Source organism: Pipistrellus kuhlii, unplaced genomic scaffold (assembly GCF_014108245.1).
Source record: "Pipistrellus kuhlii isolate mPipKuh1 unplaced genomic scaffold, mPipKuh1.p scaffold_m20_p_7, whole genome shotgun sequence".
In the NCBI taxonomy this organism is placed as follows: domain Eukaryota; kingdom Metazoa; phylum Chordata; class Mammalia; order Chiroptera; family Vespertilionidae; genus Pipistrellus; species Pipistrellus kuhlii.
The window spans coordinates 45,925,392-45,944,382 of record NW_023425573.1 but is presented as its reverse complement, the minus strand read 5'-3'; the positions used below and the strand labels follow the sequence as shown (position 1 = coordinate 45,944,382).

At 36.2% G+C, this 18,991-nt stretch overlaps 1 protein-coding gene across 1 annotated transcript in view; it reads right to left on the bottom strand.

Moving 5' to 3' along the window:
* Nucleotides 1-1,490: 1,490 nt before the first annotated feature.
* Nucleotides 1,491-18,991, bottom strand: part of LOC123651642 (potassium voltage-gated channel subfamily H member 7-like) — a 36,603-nt gene continuing 19,102 nt past the window's right edge. Inside the window, exons 3-4 of the mRNA XM_045575492.1 lie at nt 3,582-3,796; nt 1,491-1,643 (exon numbers count right to left, since the gene is read on the bottom strand). Of these exons, the coding sequence (XP_045431448.1) occupies nt 1,491-1,643; nt 3,582-3,796 (368 nt within the window). The remainder of the gene's footprint in view (nt 1,644-3,581; nt 3,797-18,991) is intronic.

Sequence of the window (18,991 nt, the reverse complement as noted above, 5' to 3'; positions counted from 1 at the left end):
GCAGATGGACGCTCTACCACTGAGCCAAACCGGCTTCGGCAGCATTTACTTTTATGAGTGATTTATAGTTTAAGTATAAATTGGATTTCTGATCTTATTCTGATTTTATTTTAAGTGAAAAAAAATTATTTGAAATGTGTTTAAAGACTTAGTATAAGCAACTCCATTTAGTGTAAATTGAATCCATTTTGTAAAACTTAAGAGTGACTTTGAACCTAACTGTGTGAACGCCCTAACAAGTGTTTATCTGGAAAGTTAAAAAGCGAAGCAAAAAGTACCTGGAGAGCGCCCGATTAAGACAAACTGAAGACCCATTGGTTGCACCCAGAAGGAACAAGAGAATACCCAGAAATGGCCATAAAAGAAGGGACCTAGAGGCACTGGTCAGAGACCACGAAGGGGGCCTCCACCTGACGTGTTCTCTCCACTCCCTTCTTCCTGTTTGAAATACTGCGTGAGACTCTGCCTGAGGGAACTGTCACTCTGCCTGTGAACCGAACCTCTGAGGCCTCATTCCTGACCGAGACGCTGCAGCAACGTGTTCCTGTCCAGTGTGTGTGTCTGTCAGCGCGGATCTCCAGCTGACCTGCCTAGGCTTCTGGAAACCACCAGGACTCTGGTAAATAAACCTTGAGATTCATGCATTCTAACTCTTGTTTCTGTGTTTAGTTTATGCTCAGTCAATTTTAGTTAAATAGTGTGGGCAACCTGTATAAGTCCAATCCTTTGGCTGAGGGACCCTGGTCACCTGTGCATACATTCCCACCTGAGACTGAGTTGGAACACCTGTGATTACCATCCCTTCCCTTATTCACTTGGCCAACTTCCTTCCCCCCTCCTTTCTCTATCCCTTCTTCCTTCTCTCCCCTCCTTCATTCCCTCCCTTCCTTCCTCCCTCCTTCCCTCCCTCCCTCCCTCCCTCCCTCCCTCCCTCCCTCCCTCCCTCCCTCCCTCCCTTCCTTCCTTCCTTCCTTCCTTCCTTCCTTCCTTCCTTCCTTCCTTCCTTCCTTCCTTCCTTCCTTCAATATTTCATGAACCCTTTCTGCCAGTTGTCCTACTAGGCCCTAGCAATGTAGGGATGAAAGAATCCTGCAGAAATGATGGGTGGGCAGGGGTAAGTTATTAGAAAACAGAATAATGTCTGAAATTAATTGTTATGTACTTAGCAAGGTAGTGAACATTTTCTATACATTATTCTATTTAATCCTTATATCAATACTGAGAAATAAGTTTTGCCAACACTAAAACTTGCCTCAGTGTCACACAAAAAATGATACTTGTTTCTCTGGCACACAATAAATGACTTAGCCAGAATTAAAACACAAGTGTGTGTGACTTCCAGGTATGCTCTTAGATGTCACTTTCCAGTTTGGTAAGCAACGTCCCAGATCTAGTTTAAATCTCCCATCCTCTCTCCCCCCACTCCCCTCTGAAAATTCTCCTATTAAATATAATTACTTTTGCCCTAACCTGTATTCCTGTATTCTTTATTAACAGATTTCTTTATGGCTATTTGTATAAATCTTTTCTCTCTCATCAGGCTTAGAAAGACCCTGCAGCAGGTAGCTGGCACCTCTGATCCACCTAGGCATCACCCTCTTCTGGCACCATGGACCTGCTGAGTTGGCAGGATAGGCTGGGCCCTGTGGGAAACCAAGAGCTTGAAAGCTTTGCAAAGGTAACACTTGGCTGCCCACGGGCCTCAAAGTGTACTTTGTTTGGCCTAAAAGTGTTTTGCATTAATTAGTTTTCCAACTTTTAGAAATTAAGAGCTTAATCATAAATTCTGGGCTTCCAGCTCCTTTTTAAAAAAAATATATTTTACTGCCCTAGCCGGTTTGGCTCAGTGGATAGAGCGTCCGAGCATCGGCTGTGGACTCAAGGGTCCCAGGTTTGATTCCGGTCAAGGGCATGTACCTTGGTTGTGGGGACATCCCCAGTGGATGTCCCCTTGTGCAGAAGGCAGCTGATGGATGTTTCTCTCTCATCGATGTTTCTAACTCTCTCTCCCTCTCCCTTTCTCTCTGCAAAAAAATCAATAATATATATATATATATATATATATATATATATATATATATATATATTACTGATTTTTTATAGAGAGGAAGAGAGAGGGAGAGAGAGTTAGAAACATCGATGAGAGAGAAACATCCATCAGCTGCCTTCTGGGACCCCTCAATCCCCAGGCTGATGCTCCATCCACTGAGCCAAACTGGTCAGGGTCCAACTCCTTTTTTAAAATTGGAGGATTTGAAACCATCAGTCAAACACTCCTGCATAACCACATCTTAAGAGGGCCCTGCACTATACAATTCCCTATGGTTTCCTGCCCTGGTCTGCTGGCCTCATCACTACTCAGGTAAGCTACTGTCAGCCCCTGACCGTAATATTTGCCACCAGTCTTCTGTGCATTTTCTCAAATCTCTTAATTTCTATATATCCACATGATGGTTACTGTCTACAAATCATGGAAGTTTTAAGGTAAAATTTGAAGCATCATAGACATGTTAATACAGTAGACTTTTCTTTTACAACTGTTAAATTCATTTTACTAAGTTAAGGAGAACAAAACACCAAGAGTAGATAGCCTGATTATTACATAAATATCGAAGTATATATCAGAGTATGGCATGTACCATTTTCCATCTCCAGTAGAGACTGCTCAGGTTTATTTTCAATGGACTTGCAGTCGTAACATAGCTATCAGCTCACAAAAAAGGTTATTTACAAATTACTAAAGTGTTTTTTGCAGTGATTATAATTACAGAACAATTTTATTAATTCAAAATCTTCAATGCTTGGTATAGAGATTTGGGTCAAGTTTACCTTTATATTGTGACAGTTTATGAAAAAAATCTGCTAAGCAAACTTACTAAGTAATTTGTTTGGAAGGAAAAAAAATTGTTTACTTGACAAAAGTTTTAGAGTCATGAATTCTCAACAATTTAACTGCATTGTAAGCAAAAGCTAGGTAATGTGTAGGTTGATCTTTCAATATAATAAGTACAAATAATTTTCCCTATTCTTAAAACATAACTCCTGCTAGACGGTACTTTTTTTTTCTTCTTAGTTCAACATGCAATATTTATTTGAAAACAATAAAATATTGTTCCTGGGAAACACATTGGTTTACTCTGACTTTCCATCATCTCAGTCAGCTCCTTTCCCCAAGTCATCTGACTTATCTGACTCTACTTACGAGAGTGAGTGAAAAAAAAGAAGGCCACAGTTAAGAGTAAATACCGATTAGTCACCTAGAGCTTCCATAGACATATCCATTATAATAAAATACCGTTCTTTAATAATGCGAGAGTTGGCAGCAAAACAATAAATGCCCAAACATGATGAATAGCAGGTTAACTACCTCTACAATAATGGGAACAATGATGCCAAGTTAGCCTATTTTTGCTCAGTCTTGTAATAAACAAAATCACAATTTATAGATAAATTGGAGTGCAAATAAAATGGCTTACCTCTCTTGGCAGTCATTCATAAAAAAAGAAAAAAAAAGAATGTATTTTATGGTGCAGAAAAGAACCTTTAAAAGAGTTGAAATTGATAGTAAAGTCATGTCCTACCTGGGTAACTTTCTCTGTCACATTGTGTGTTCGATCTTTAACCTTGGGTGCGATAATAGTTTTATCTGAAGAAGGAGGGGATGTACTCTTTTTTTCAGCTTTGACATCTGAAAAATTCAGAGTGAGTTGTGGAATCTTGTTAATGGTGCTGTATTTGTTGAGGTTTGAATCCGAAGTGGATCCCAGGAGGCTTGACTTGATATGATTAAAAGGCCCTAAAAAAATTGGAAAGTATTTGTAAAAGCAGTATCAGAAGAAATAGAAGAAGAAAAAAAACAGTCTTGAATGACCTGCTGGTGACCCATGATTAATGTGACCCTGATCCAGGTGTGACTAAATTTAGCCTAGGTGATACCCAAACATAGGGTTTAGGCTCACTGCCACATGGGGTAGCACGTGAGTATCCTAGGACTTGATGGGGTCTAGGTGTGCACCCAGAGAGCAGATTGAGGCGTTAGCTATTATTCAGCTTCGTTCATTAAAAGCTGAAATAAAAGAAAAAGAGAGGGGGGAAAAATCAACAATACTCCATTCTCTGTCATTGACCAAATTCTACCTTCAAAGTTTCTTAAGAATTTCCTTTTATAATCCAGGGATTATTCAAGGAAGGATTTGCCTCTGGTTAAAATCATGTTGGCCATGAAGTTTCTGAATGGGTAGTCTACTTTGCTCCAATTTATATTATTCTCCTCTCTGACCTATGTTTTTTGCAAAGCTTCCAGAACAGTTAAGTCCAGATGAAGGAATTTCAGATAAGGCTAAGAAGGGCAAATGTCTTTCCTTTTCCTTTTATTCTCTTTCTTTTGTTGTTGTTGTTGTTGTTGTTATTATTATTATTATTATTATTATTATCTTATTCTTGAAAACTCTAGGATCCTGTGTGGGATTTTAAAATATTTCCCTTCTTTTTCTTTTTTCTTTTTGTTTAGAATTGACTGACCACTTACTAAGGGAACAAAAAAAAAAAAAAAGAAAAGAAAAGAAATAAAATCTACCAGAAGAATGCTTTGGCAAACAATTTAAAATTAAAGGCCCATAGCTAGCCAAAAGGATATACCTAAAGTTGGCAGTACCTTGTTATTTCTCTCTCTCTCTCTAAGTAAAAAAACAAACAAACAAACAAAAAAAACGATGCTGTACATTTGATCCCAAGAACTTATTCATTTTATAGCTGGAGATTTGTACCCTTTGATAAACTCTCATGATATCTCAAATTTTCCCCCCACAAAGATTATCTGGCAAGGTGCCAGGACTCCTGACCCATTGTTAAGGATAAGTACCCTGTCAAACAACATCTTCTTTTGAGATGCACCTACTATCCTTTGCTTATGAAGATTCAGAAAATGCTCCAGGGGTTCTTGTACAATGGGTAATGCTAAGGTATTTAGCTCTTAGAAATTAACATCAGGAAGAATTGTAGAAAAATCCAGAGCCCACGAGTATTATACAGACATTAAGTTTTTGCTTCAGAGAGTGCTTAAAACAAAATTTGCATGAATGAACTTGCTAGTTAACACATTTTGTCTTATTTTTTTTTTTCTATTCAGAATGAAACTAACAGTTTAGGGATCAAAATGTACTTAATGTACCAAATGAGGTATAATCAGTTGAAAGTTTTATAGTTTGTGTAGTTTAGACCACAACAACCAATCAAATCAGATACAATATAATGCTAAAATAATACTCATCATTTCATTTGAAGAAAAATCACATTATGTTTGTTTATAAGAGTTATATTTGATTATTATAAACATTTGAAGTTATTTAAAGAGAATTTTTATCAGGGTTGCAAATACTGTGTTTCTTGAGGTGCATTTCTGTTTATTTCCTGAATTTTCTTTCTGTGATGATGACCAAATCTATCTAGGTGAAAAATGTCATTGAGTCCTCTGCATATTTATTGCCCTGCATGTTCTCATTTGCTTATAGAGTTTCACTTTCTTTTCTATTTATATGACAAGGAAAGAATTAAGAACCAAAAGTGGTACCGAATTGTTCTAACCTTCAGGTAGGACTGGGACAGAACCCTGGGTCTGTGTGGGACTCTCCACTACATGCACTCATTTATTTTATTATTTTTAAACTATATTTTTATTGATTTCAGAGAGGAAGGGAGAGATAAAAAAAAAAATCAATGATGAGAAAGAATCATTGATCAGCTGCCTCTTGCGTGATTGCTCCTGGGAAATGAGCCAGTAACCCAGGCATGTGCCCTGACTGGGAATTGAACCCATGATCTCCTGGTTCATAGGTCAATGTTCAACCACTGAGCCACACTGGCTGGGCCATGCACTCATTGGGACCTAACCTTAATAGTGTTTCCTTTTTTTTGGTATCATTTTATGCCTATATTCCAAGTCTATGTCTTCATATTTACATTTTTTAAAACATTCTAGAAACTCAGATATCTTGGTGTTGTCCATTGCTCAGCTCTAATGTCATATTTTCACTCCTTAGGTAACTTTACTGTACACCGGGATACTGACAAGAGATTGCTGAAGGTTGAAGTATAAAGTTAAATTGTGTTTAAAACCCTTTTGCCCAATTTTCAATTCTCTTCTCTATCATACTTCCATATGCAGCAGGTTATCTACCAAGTTCTTTATAATACTGGATAAAAATGTGGATCATCTATGATGTTTCAGCAGAAAGACCTTTAAATATACTTTGATTGTCCAGTGACACATTCCACTGGAAAAATTCCACTGACTTGGTTACACAGATAAGCAAGTGGTCTCTACTATGAGAGTAATTCACTCTAAGGACAGCGATTTTCAATGGGGTACTGTGAGGCACAATGATGTGCCACAAGAATTTTTAAAACAAGTAATACTTGATTATTTAGTCAGGGGCATTGACCTCTTTCCCCTTAAATTGTCAAATAAAAAATGACCACAGCCAACACAACAATAGTCAGACAGTATGAATGAATCAAAAGCATACCTTTTTTTTTTTTTCACATTGACAAGAAATATATTTTGGTGTGTCACAATGTTTTAGTAATTGGCTTGTGTGCCATAAGATGAAAAAGCTTGAAAATCGCTGCTCTAAGGGCATCTGTGAGGCATTTTTATTTGTCACAATGATGGTAGGTGTCTATTCTGTCACCTTAAAAAATTGTCCCATAAGTCTCCATGGACATTCGTGTAGGTGAAAAGCTTGTTAATGATGATCTGAACCTTGAACCTGTTTCACATATAAAGTACAATGTGCTTTTAACAGGCTTTTCACATATATGGAATTTTCCAGAGCTATAATTGCCATGTAAAGGGAAGGTTTTTATATTGTTTTATGCAGAATTTTACCAGAAGTTATTCAGCAATTTGGAAAATCATATCACTTAGAGCTACACTATTTATTGCTTTTGAGTTGCCAAAACGAATTGCAGACTTCGAGTTAGAGTCTGTGTATATAGTGGCCACATACAAAAGCAAAGAGATTTGAACCTTGTTTTAACAGTAATTTAAAACTGTTAAATTATTTAAAATTTGGAGCCAGATATTATATAATTTCCAGAGATTATAGGAGTCACACTAAAAATCACTAATAAAATGTTATTTTAAGTTATTTCATACTTGTGTTCTCCTATATATGTAAAATTATGTGATACAATGGCCGGGGGGGGGGGCAATGTTAAAATATGTACACAGATAATAATTTAATAAAAAAAAGAAATTAAATCAATGTGGTAAAAACTAAACTTTTGAAATAATTTGTCCGAGGATTGCCTGTTGGTTTGTAATATCTTCCTAGAGATCTGCCATAATTTCTCCAGAATGTCTTGATTTCCATTTCTTCTTCCAATCCATCTTCTAGTTCCCATTGCTTCTGAAGGCATTTGGTCTGTAAGGCATTTTTTAAGTGTTGGAGAATATATGTCCTGACATTTAGTGAGATTTCTTTCTTCTGTGCAATTCATTACTATTGCATGTTATCGCAGAGGGAATTTTTTAAACATTACACTTAAAAGGTCCAGCTCATTTGTGAGAATATTATACTTCCTCATTTTCTCCCCACTTCATCTTGATATAATACTCATAATTCAATTTTTGTTTCCTACTTTTAATTTTTAAGTATTTTCCACTTTATTTTATTTTAATTTTTTCCCATCACCATTTATCCCCCGTATACCCTCTTCCACCTCCACCTACCCTCCTACCCCCTCTAGTTATCACACTGATGTGCCTGTCCATGAATTTTATTTTTAAAATTCATATATATAAATCCAATATGTTACTACAATACTTATTCCAATAGTGAATTTTATTTTGTTATACACCCATATCTCTGCTCTATCATTTTGTTCAGTACTTCTATAGGCAGTATTCTCATGTCGTTAATGCACTTACAGACAATCTTTTCTTATGTCTAATTATTGTATTATGTCTTCTAGTGTAGTTACCATTGAATATTAACATACTGAGATAATATAAACTGTTTTCTTTTATCTTTGTTTTATTTTTCAGTTAAGGAATCATGTTGTTCTTTTAGAAACAAGTTAAATTATTTCTGATTATAGATTCAGGATAGTAAAATGCATAAAAATATTGGTTGCCATAAGAGGACAGGACTAAGATTTGGTCTCAGAAGATTACAAATTCATTGTAGTGTATATTTTAGCTTCTCTTATTTACTGTTGGAAACCTTTATAAACTGTTACTCTACTCTGTTTCTTGTTTTTTAAGTTCTTAGTGTTAGAGATTTGATCCAGGTGACCATTTAATCTATCCATTTAAATAATTCAGCAAAAACTTAAAATATTTCTTAAAATAATTCATGATGCTCCTTAAATAAGACTTTTATAAACTATTTTATTCTATATAACAAAGATTATTATTATCTTTTCCACTAATTTTGAAGCATATGTTTATATGCAGAAGTCTGTTAGAATGTGCAATATGATCAGTATTGTTTCTAAAATCTATTGACATTCTAAATAAAAAAGTTTCCAACACTTTAATTAAGATAGGTAGTAGCAATATCTCTATTTTACCAATTGTAAAACAAGGCAGACATAATATGTGGCCAAAAGGGAATAAGAATCAAGGATAGAAATCAGAATACAGGGATTCCTACCTCCTAGTCTATATTCAGAGAGGCCTTGGCTGAGGATTTAAAGGTGAAAAGCAGCCTCCCTGAGAGTGGTCATGAACAGATGGGGTTTAGGAGTCTAAAGAAAGATAGGAGAGTAACCTGAAAAACAAAGTGAAATCAATTTAAAGAAAATAAATGGGCAGAAATAAAGGGGAATGATGGATTCAGTAGAAAGAAATGCAAAACTAAAAAATATATAGAAAGACTTGATGTTTTTTAGAGAACCACTTGCAAAATGGATGCCCTGATGGAGAGAGATGGAAAAGATGTGACTAAGAAGACTAAACCAGCAGCTATATAAAGCTCTACTATATCTCAAGTGTCTGATTAAATATAAAGTAGGCCAGGTTCTAGCTACAAAGAAATACTCTGCATTTACAGATCAGGCTAGAGGTTAAAGCACCAACCAGGAAGAATTTTAAATTTATCACAAGTGATAAGATACTAAAGGCGAATATATTCTCTTTTAGATGGTGCTGGAAATATCTTAAGATCTTTGCTCTTGAGGGCTGAATGGGTCAAGAAAGATTAAGGTTGTTTTGAACTCATCAGGTGTTTATACAATGTTTCTTAGGGCGCTGAGTTTATTTTGCTAAAGTTTAATAAAGCCTAAGTTATGGAACTGATAACATTAAAGAAATGCAAGAGCAGTGTTGAGTAATTGAATTTTGTAAAAGAACATCAATAAGCATAAGGACAAGCAGTTTAAGGCTAGAAAAAGAAGTAGTCAAATTATTTGTCATCAATATCTATATTGTCTGTTTCAGCACATGGCATGTAATTTACAGAAGAAAACTCACCATTGAAAAATCAACTTGCAACCCAACTTATACAGTCACAAATACTCAGTAATGGCCAACGCAGTTTATGAGAAACATTTATATCAGATCAATTGATTTTTGTTGTGAGTCTGATAGTTTTGTTGGTATAGAAAAGGTAAAACTATCCTAAATCTTAAGAGTAGATTTGCTTTGACTCTTATGCCAGATTCTTAGACAAGTTAGAAATTGAACATACCATTGTCAGTGGGATGCAGTATTATATGGGATGATAAGGAGGCGGAAGCAACAGAGGGGCAAAATTATATTAATGACTTATTTACTAAGTAGGTAAGGGGTTAATTTTTATTGATGACTTGGAAAGCAGAATAGTAAGCAGATAAGCCACTAAGTTGGAGGTGAAAATCTATTTATATGTGATTGTAGGACTAAGTTCACCTCTCAAATATTAGAGAAATGAGTGAAAAATATAATGTACATATACACACAAATAAATAGCATATGAAATTTATTCGAATTAACTTTTTCACTCTGTAATAGTGAGTTACACTTTTTGATCTTTGAAGTCTAATTTTAAAAGGTCAGAGTGCTAATGAAAGTTATTAAATGAAAACACAATTGATCCCAAGAAAGAAGGTTAAATGGAAATTATTTAATTTAGAAGGAAAGATTGTCAGTTTGCTGTTTTTATACTGTGATATTACATCAAGATTAGAAGTAGCCAGCTCGCATCTCTGTCCAACTCAGGATTGATGAAGAGGAATAAACAGCATTTCAGCAAGAAAGATTTAGCTTAGTTCTTTGAGTAACAGGCAGTAAAATAGATTTCCCAAGAAAATTAAAGAATGGGCTCACTGGAGATAAAGATGCCTCTACCACTTGTGCAAAGGATTTAGACAACACCCTTGCCCAAGGGGAATGAACCAAATAATCTTGAAAACTTTCTAAATGCCTTCCTAAATTATTTATTTCATTTTGGTAAAGAAATAATTTTTAGTTGAGAAAAAAACTGTGCATTTTTATTTTTTAAAAAAGTGTAGAAATTTGTCTTTCATTTAAAAATTTTTTAATTTAAATGTAGTTTAGGAACAAACCCAAGTTTTAAACAACATGGTTAATTTATTGTCTTACATCTAATTAGATTAATTGCTCTGTGAATATCTTAAGGAGCCAGACACTTAAAAAAAATATTTTCAAGTTGTTTTCAAAACTAGAGCTCGAACAAATAATGAAGACTTTGGTTGGCACAGGGACATTACATTTTTATTAAATTTGCAAATGTTTTATCTAATTTGGGAGTTTAATTTCATAAATATTAATATACAAAAACTTTCTACAGTGGTTTAGAGTTTCCTAACTGGAAATTCTGATTTTAGGATTCATTTTCATTCAACGACAACTGCTATTTAAAAATGAGAAAAAAAGGTTGAAGAGTAAGTGGATTAGTTTATGAGACAAAAATAGAACTGCTGCAGTTTGAATGACAATTATGTGAGCTACTAGTTTGGAAGATAAGCAAGCTTAATTTTTTATTCATTGAGAAAAAGTAGATTCATTTCTAATTAAATTCATTTCATTTAAAAGATGACTGGAAAATTTATGTTTAATAATTGATTGTTAATTATTATAGCTAAGGCCAGCCATATGTCACAGAGGCAAGTTGGTGAGAGCTACTTGTATTCTGTTTCTCCAGGTTATGTTCTGCTTTAGATCAAGTCAAATCACCACCCGCAGCTAACACCGATTTGCTTTCTTTTAGAAATCTCAGGCCAAGGATAGAGTAAGCATGGACATGAAATCTTATCCTGTTATTGGAGTTCACCTGCCCAGACCCTTTTGGAAAATGCTTAAAAAATAAAACCAGGATGGAAAGAAGTTGCCACAACTTCCATTATTTTCAAGTTATCCTGGGCTGCTAAAAACATCTTCAGTTTTAGTGATATTCATTCATAACAGTCACCAGCTCTGAATTAATTCGAGAAGGGATTGAGAAACCATAATTAGCGTAGCAGTCACATAGATAAGAGGTCAAAACAGTGAGTTCTAAGTAATGGTGGTTACTGGTGGAGACATGTCCATGCAACACACATGCACAAAGTGAGTCATTGTCACCACATGCATACCCACAGCAGCATGCATGGCCTATGTTAAAAGACTAAGCCCCACAGGTCTTCCATCTGATGAGACTTTAGGATTATTTTATGTTGTGATTCCAGGTATCCACTATGATCCAGTAGAAAAACAGAAGTGAATTTCAAATTTTTAGCCAACTCCAGATTGTCCAGAGATATTTCTCGGTTAAACAATACCCTGTAGTAGCTATAGGTCATGCCAGTGATTTCAGACTAATAGAAGACACAAACATGATTGAAATGTAATATAGAAAAACAGAAGGTGACTACCATGCATGTACAGTTTACTACTACAGTAAGCTTAAAACCATACCCCCTGCCATCCAGGAACGCGAAACTAGTTTTAAGGAAACAAAAGAGGAACAAGTAAAGTGATGCTGTCATGTAGCACTTTGCTTATTTTATTTAATCTTGAATTAAAAAAAAAATTTGGCTGAAATAGGCTTATGTGCCTCTTCCACACTGGAATATATGTCGCTTGATATTTGTATCTTTCCAAATGATTTAAATATTTAGGAATATTGTTCATTGTCAACCTAGGCTTATGCTTCTTGCAGGAAAAAGTTCATAACAAACACCACGGAGAAAGGAACAATGTCTCCAACCAAAACCAAGCCATGATGTCTCCACCAGGCGCTTGGACTAGCTAAGGGCAGCATGATGTTGCATTGAACAGGGCATACAGCAGGCAACTTAACATGCCAAGTAAAGGGGCACTTTGAACATCAGATGTTAAAACTTGAGTTCGTACTTTACCTTTGACATTGCGACCATTGTCTGTTTTGAACACATAAGGATAAAAGAAAAGAGAAATATAAAAAGACTAAAATTATCCCATATACACTGAATTACCTCTATACAAAAACAGATAAAACAGAATGTAATGCTTAAAAGTTTAACTTCGAAATTAACATTTTGTACTATTTCACCAAGTAAAATGCATCTGCTAGAAATAATATCTGCTGTCATAAACATTCGTGTTCAGATATGTGAAGCATTTACCTCAATTTAAACGGATTCCAAGATACAGATATAATTATGACAGTTTGGAGAAAGACATACCCAGCTGCCTGTAATTGTGATAAAAACTTTCAACTTTGTCAGAAGCCAATTTTAGTGTTGCTTCAACCATCATTTAACAAAGAAGGACTACACAACAGTTTGCATGTTAAGCAATTTTTTTGTATAATTTCACTTAGTGTGTCAATAAGGAAAAATATTCTAAAACAGCATTTTCCCTTGTAGACCAAGTTTCATTTTTAATCGCAAATTTATTATTTGTTCCTTTCATAAATGTTCTTTAATGTATATTTTGAAAATACCAAATTGTGCACAAAGAGTCATTCTTAGGTAAAAATAATTATAAGAAATCAGTGAGACACTGGACTGTTCAAAGGGAATGTAAAATTTTAAAATTTATGTTGTCACAATGCACTTAGTATAATACCCATAATATTTAGGAAATTTATTTATATTAAAACTAGAGGCCTGACACATGAAATTCATGCACAGATAGGGTCCTCTCCAATCTGGGACCCCTTTGGGGGATGTCTGACTGCTGGCTCCTAACCACTTGCTTGCTGCCTGCCTGATTGTCCCTAACCACTCCCCTGCTGGCTTGATTGCCCCCACCTGCCTTCCCCTGCTGGCCTGATCTCCCCAAACTGCCCCCTTCTGCTGGCTCAATTGCTCACAAGTGCCCTCCCCTGCCAGTCCAATCACCTCCACTGCTCTCTCCTGCAGCCTGATCACCCCCAACTGCCCTGCAGGCCTGGTCACCACCAATTGCCCTTCCCTGCTGGTCTGGTCACCCCCAACTGCCTTCCCCTGCCAGCCATCTTTGTGGAGACCCTGTGGTGGCCATCTTGTGACAACATCATGCAAGGGCATCATGTCACGTGTTGTCACCTAGGCTTTTATCATATAGGATAGACGGGCTGTTTTCAAATCTCAGAATGCAGTCTGTAAGGGTGGATAAAGGCCTTTCCTTTGCTTTGACTTCCATAATTTATGCGAAGCAGTTGGTCATTAACCCCCAAGATTGTTGGCTCCTCTGATTCAAACAGCTCCTCTGTTCAAACTGTGGGACAAGATAAGCTACTCTCAAGGCTTCATTCTTGCACCCTCCTCATGCCTGCTGTTTTCACAACTCAGGGATAGCTCTCAGCAAGGGGTCTTTAGTTAGTAGAAACTTCCATTTCCTTCTCCAATTCAAACAAACCTCTTTTTTAACTCTTTATAACTTTTGTCCTAAGCTTGTTTTACAGGCTTGAGAAAAATACTGGTAAGAAACCTCCTTAGGACACCTGCCGGACTATCTCGTCGAAAGCGAATAAACCATAACTTTTCAAGACAAACCCCTCATATCTGCTCAACTTCAACAGAAGCCTCCTCCTGTCCTTGTAGCTTAGCAACAGCCACTGCTTCAAAGAGTAGGCCACCCTTTCTTTCCTGCCCTGTATGGACTTGGCCCTTTTCTCTCTTGGAAAGTAAATAAACATCCTCTCCGAATTGCATCTTTTAGTTGAGAATTCTTCCACAGCCTGCATCACCAGCCAAACCCTGAAAGAGTGTTTTCAGATTTATTTTAGATAAGCCAATTTGACTCTTTGTTATGTATTTGCTACTAATGAAATATATGTTACTCGTTTTGAAACTTGCGAGCTTAAAATAATAAAATGTCAAAACCATTCAAATATATCCAAGATTTAAAAAATCTGTTCAAGCCGAAACTGGTTTGGCTCAATGGATAGAGCGTCGGCTTGGGGACTGAAGGGTCCCGGGTTCGATTCTGGTCAAGGGCATGTACCTTGGTTGCGGGCATATCCCCAGTAGGGGGTGTGCAAGAGGCAGCTGATTGATGACTCTCTCTCATTGATGTTTCTAACTCTCTATCTCTCTCCCTCTCTGTACAAAATCAATAAAATATATTTAAAATAAAATAAAATAAAATAAAATAAAAAATCTGTTTAACATTTGTTGATATCTCTGCTAATATTGTGCATATTTAATATCTTGGGCTATATTAGCATTTTTTCAAAGTTTATATAGTAATTGAAGCAATTTCAATAGTGTGGTATATTGAATTGCTAGTGTAGACATTGCTTTGGGCAGATACACGAAGACTATAACCTTATTTGACAACTCTCTGCCCACTTTGAGGGACCTTTAAAAGTATACAGGGATAGTGGAAGAGACTTTGATTACATAGAATTAACTATCCCCATCAGAAGCTGGGTTCAAACATCATTAGTAAAATAAGTGCTTTCAAGAGTTTAAAAATTAAAATTATACTTTCCAACCTGAAAATTACATATAATTTTTTTAAATTAAACACACACACACACACACACAACACATACACACACACACACACCCTCATTTGAATTCATATTGTTGTCTCCTACTCCAAGAAGAGCAATTTCCTCCTATATTAGCTATCTTTATAGAACTTTAAGTAATTTGCAAATATATTAGTGTTTTATAGTTACATTATATAGTCACATTACATAGTTAATGCTGCTTTTATGTCCTAAGGCGGAACATGGGGTTCATTATGCTGGTTCTAGCCAAATCTGATTGTTTTTCCTCCATGGAAGTATAAAGACAGAAGTTAGAGTAAGCACATAGAGTCTTGTAGCAGGATGACAAAGGAATTTTATATCTTTCATAATAAAACAATTGGGGTTATACACTGAGTGGCCATATTATTATGATCTCTGAACACATAATAATATGCCCACTCCATATATATATATATATATATATATATATATATATATATATATGCTATCTAATAAAAGAATAATATGCAAATTGACTGTCACTCAAGACACAACATGGCCACCATAAGATGGCCTGCCGGGGAGGGCAGTTGTGGGCAGTTAAAGGTGATCAGGCCAGCAGAGGAGGACATTTGAGGGGGAGATGCAGGCCTGCAGGGGAGGGCAGTTGAGGGGGGACCAGGCCTTCAGGAGAGAGTAGTTAGGAGGGACCAGGACTGCAGAGGAAGGGCAGCTGTGGGAGATCAGGCAAGCAGGGAGGGCAGTTAGTGGTGATAGGGCCAGCAAAGGAGGGCAGTTTGGGGAGACCAGATCTACAAGGGAGGGCAATTGGGGATAATCGGGCTGGCTGGGGAGCACTTAGGCATCGATTAGGCTAGCAAGAGAGTGGTTAAGGGGTGATCAGGCTGTCAGGCAGAATCAGTTAGGGGTAATCAGGCAGAGGCAGGAGAGCAGTTGGCAGTCGGCAGTCCTGGATTGTGAGAGGGATGTCTGACTTGGGCAGTCAGACATCCTTCAAGGGGTCCCAGATTAGAGAGGGTGCAGGCTGGGTTGAGGGACACACACACCACCGTGTATGAATTTTGTGCACCAGACTAGTGTGTGTGTGTGTGTGTGTGTGTGTGTGTGTGTGTAGAGGCCTAGTGCATGATTTTATACATGGATGGGGTCCGGCCAGCCTGGCCAGGAAGAGAAAACATGGGTGGTTGGCTGGCCTGCTTGCTGGTCAAACTCCTGGTTGAAGGGGCAATTTGCATATTAGCCTTTTATTATATAGAATATATACTGAGTGGCCAGATTATTATGTATTCAGAGATCATAATAATCTGGCTACTCTGTGTATTTTATATGTCTATCTTTTTTTAACTTCATTTTCTAGTGGTATATTTTTATTGTATTTACAAATATATTGGTTCATGATGGATTAGATAAAAAATTCTAGTCCTTCACTGTAAATGGGTTGAGAAATACAGTTCTAAGGAACTTAATAATGTAGATTCAATTAAATAATAATTTAAAATATTATGCTCTAATATATTTGTTAGTTTTTTAAAGTGCTACAAAGATAACCAACATAAGAGGAAATTATTCTTCTTGAAATAGGAGACAATAACATAAATTCAAAATCTGGTGCAATTCATGTTACTGCTAACCAGTTACATGAATTGATAAAACTAAAATCAGTTTTAAAAATTCTCCCTTTTCCCTTTTCAGTGGCTCAGTTTCTAAAATATATAAAATATAAATTTAAAATATATAACAATAGGAAGTGTAGTCTTCTATGATATGTTAATGAGTGTTGTAGCTAAAATTATTCTGAAGCTAAGTACAAAATGTCCACAGAATTTATCAGGCATTAACTGTAGCATCTGCAAGAAAGTGATATAATTTTTTTTATAATAACATAAGTTGAGTGATCAATAACATATATTGAAGATGATCTCAACTCATGTCCATGTATAGAATCCATACTGAAAATCAAAAAATGTTAAATCACCCTTTCTCATCATTGTATCAGTAACTATGCACTAAATGGAGATCACATAAAATTGAAAACCTAATCTAATCTCCTAGCACCACTGTCAAATCACAGTCTAAGTTTGTGTCTATACTGCACTGATAATGTATCATTTAATACTCAAATGTACTGTTTCTGAATGTTGTTATACTATAAGTCAAGTGCTAGACAAAAGGGAAAATCTCTGAAAAGTCAGCATAATTCTTAAAAATGACTACATTAATTATATTAACTAATTAAAATATATGCTGGTCATTTATATTACTATGTTGATTTTACTGTTTTTCAGCTATAGAATCTATTGCTCAAATATCAAATTTCAGAGCTCTCAAGGGGTCAGGAGATATTGAACATGCAATTTACTACATGGTGTAGAGCATTAGATAATTATCCAGTTTCAAAATCGTCCTTGATTTTATTTTTTCCTCTCATTTTGACATTCTTTGGACTACAGATTAAAATGGATGTGCTAATTTCTCTTTGACCATAAAGAGTTTCTCAAATCTGACAGAAAACAGTTTCTTCTGTTTCAGTGATATTGACTTGTCTCTCTTTGAAACATTTACTTCCAATTCATTTTCTTTGACCTCTTCTGCCTTCTCTACTTCACAGCCCCTTTTAAAAATAGATCCCCACGTGATTCAACCCTAAGCTTTTGGTTTAAATTTTAGAGCATTATGGGGCAGGTAACTCATTTCGTGTGTGTGTGTGTGTGTGTGTGTGTGTGTGTGTGTGTGTTTTCGGATCATGCTTCACAAGCCTGGTCCTCTCAATTTTAACTAGCACTTATTTAGTTTCTGTCATAATATGGGCAATTGTTCTGGATACTAGGGTTGCAGAGCTAATTGTGCCAGAACTCCTGTGTCTGGGAGCTCATAGCAACATAATTACTTGCTTACATATCCAACAGGGATGACACAGATATATAATGCAGGATAATGCAGGCTGCATTAAATTATGTAATATATGTAAACACTGCTTTGCACACTCAGCAGCAAATTTAATTCCTCTGGTTTGAGAAGGGGAAGTGGGTCCTTACAGCTGTGGGGCAAAGTTGGGAAGAGTGCTTCTGGCAGAACAAGATATTGCAGCCAAGAAAAGGCACAATACATTTTTAGAAAAGGCAATTAGTTTTGTGGAGGATTGGAATAGAATGCATAGGAGGGGAGAGAGCCTTGGAGAGGCTAGAAATGAGGCTTAAAAATAACTGTGACAAGTTGGCAAAGGACCTAGTACCCTTCACTCAGGAGCCCCAGCATCAGATTTATGTTAAAAAGCAGCACCATGAGTGAGGATGGGCACTTGCAGGAAGGAATACCACAGAAAGGACAGAATGTCTCTCAAGATCTCAGATCTGAAGGATTCAAAAAACTGAAGTGTCCATACAGCAGGCACTCTGAATCTTGGACACCACGGGGAATGTTCAGTGATTCAGTAGGTCCCTTGTTCAGGAAGCTTTTATGGAGCAGGAGTGAGGAAAGAAAAACATGAATGGATTGTGGGCCTTGAGTTTAAAGCCATCTCTGGCTCTCCATAACCTTAAACCAGTTATTTATTTAGTATATCTATGCCTCAGTCTCTTCATCTATATAAATGGGGCTTGATCATAGTTCCTAATTTATAAGGTTGTTAGGAGAGCTAAATGAGCATTAATCTGTATCAAGCAGTTACATTGCTTCTCACATAGTAAATACTCAACAAATGTTATTCTTTATGATGTTAACCATGCAGTTTTGGTCCTTGCTTTTTATAAATCCATAATTTCACTAATAGCTAATATAAGAATGTGAAAAGTAAGAAGCTAGGGAGAAATCAGTGAATTCCTACTTTGCTTTCCAAGTTGATTTTGTTTAGGATCAAGAGTTTCAGGTTTTTGTTTTGTTTTTGTTCCCCCTTTACTTATTTGCTCCCTTAAATCAGGTTATAGCTTCCTGATCACATTTCTAACAACTCTTCCTTTGAAAAGAGTTGCTCAATTAAAGAGTCCTGTGATAGCACACCACTGTTTCTTCCCAGGGTTTGACTATTTGCTAAATATAACATTAATTATGCTTGAGATTACAGCATCATGACCTAAGCACATCTTATATTATGTCATTTATTC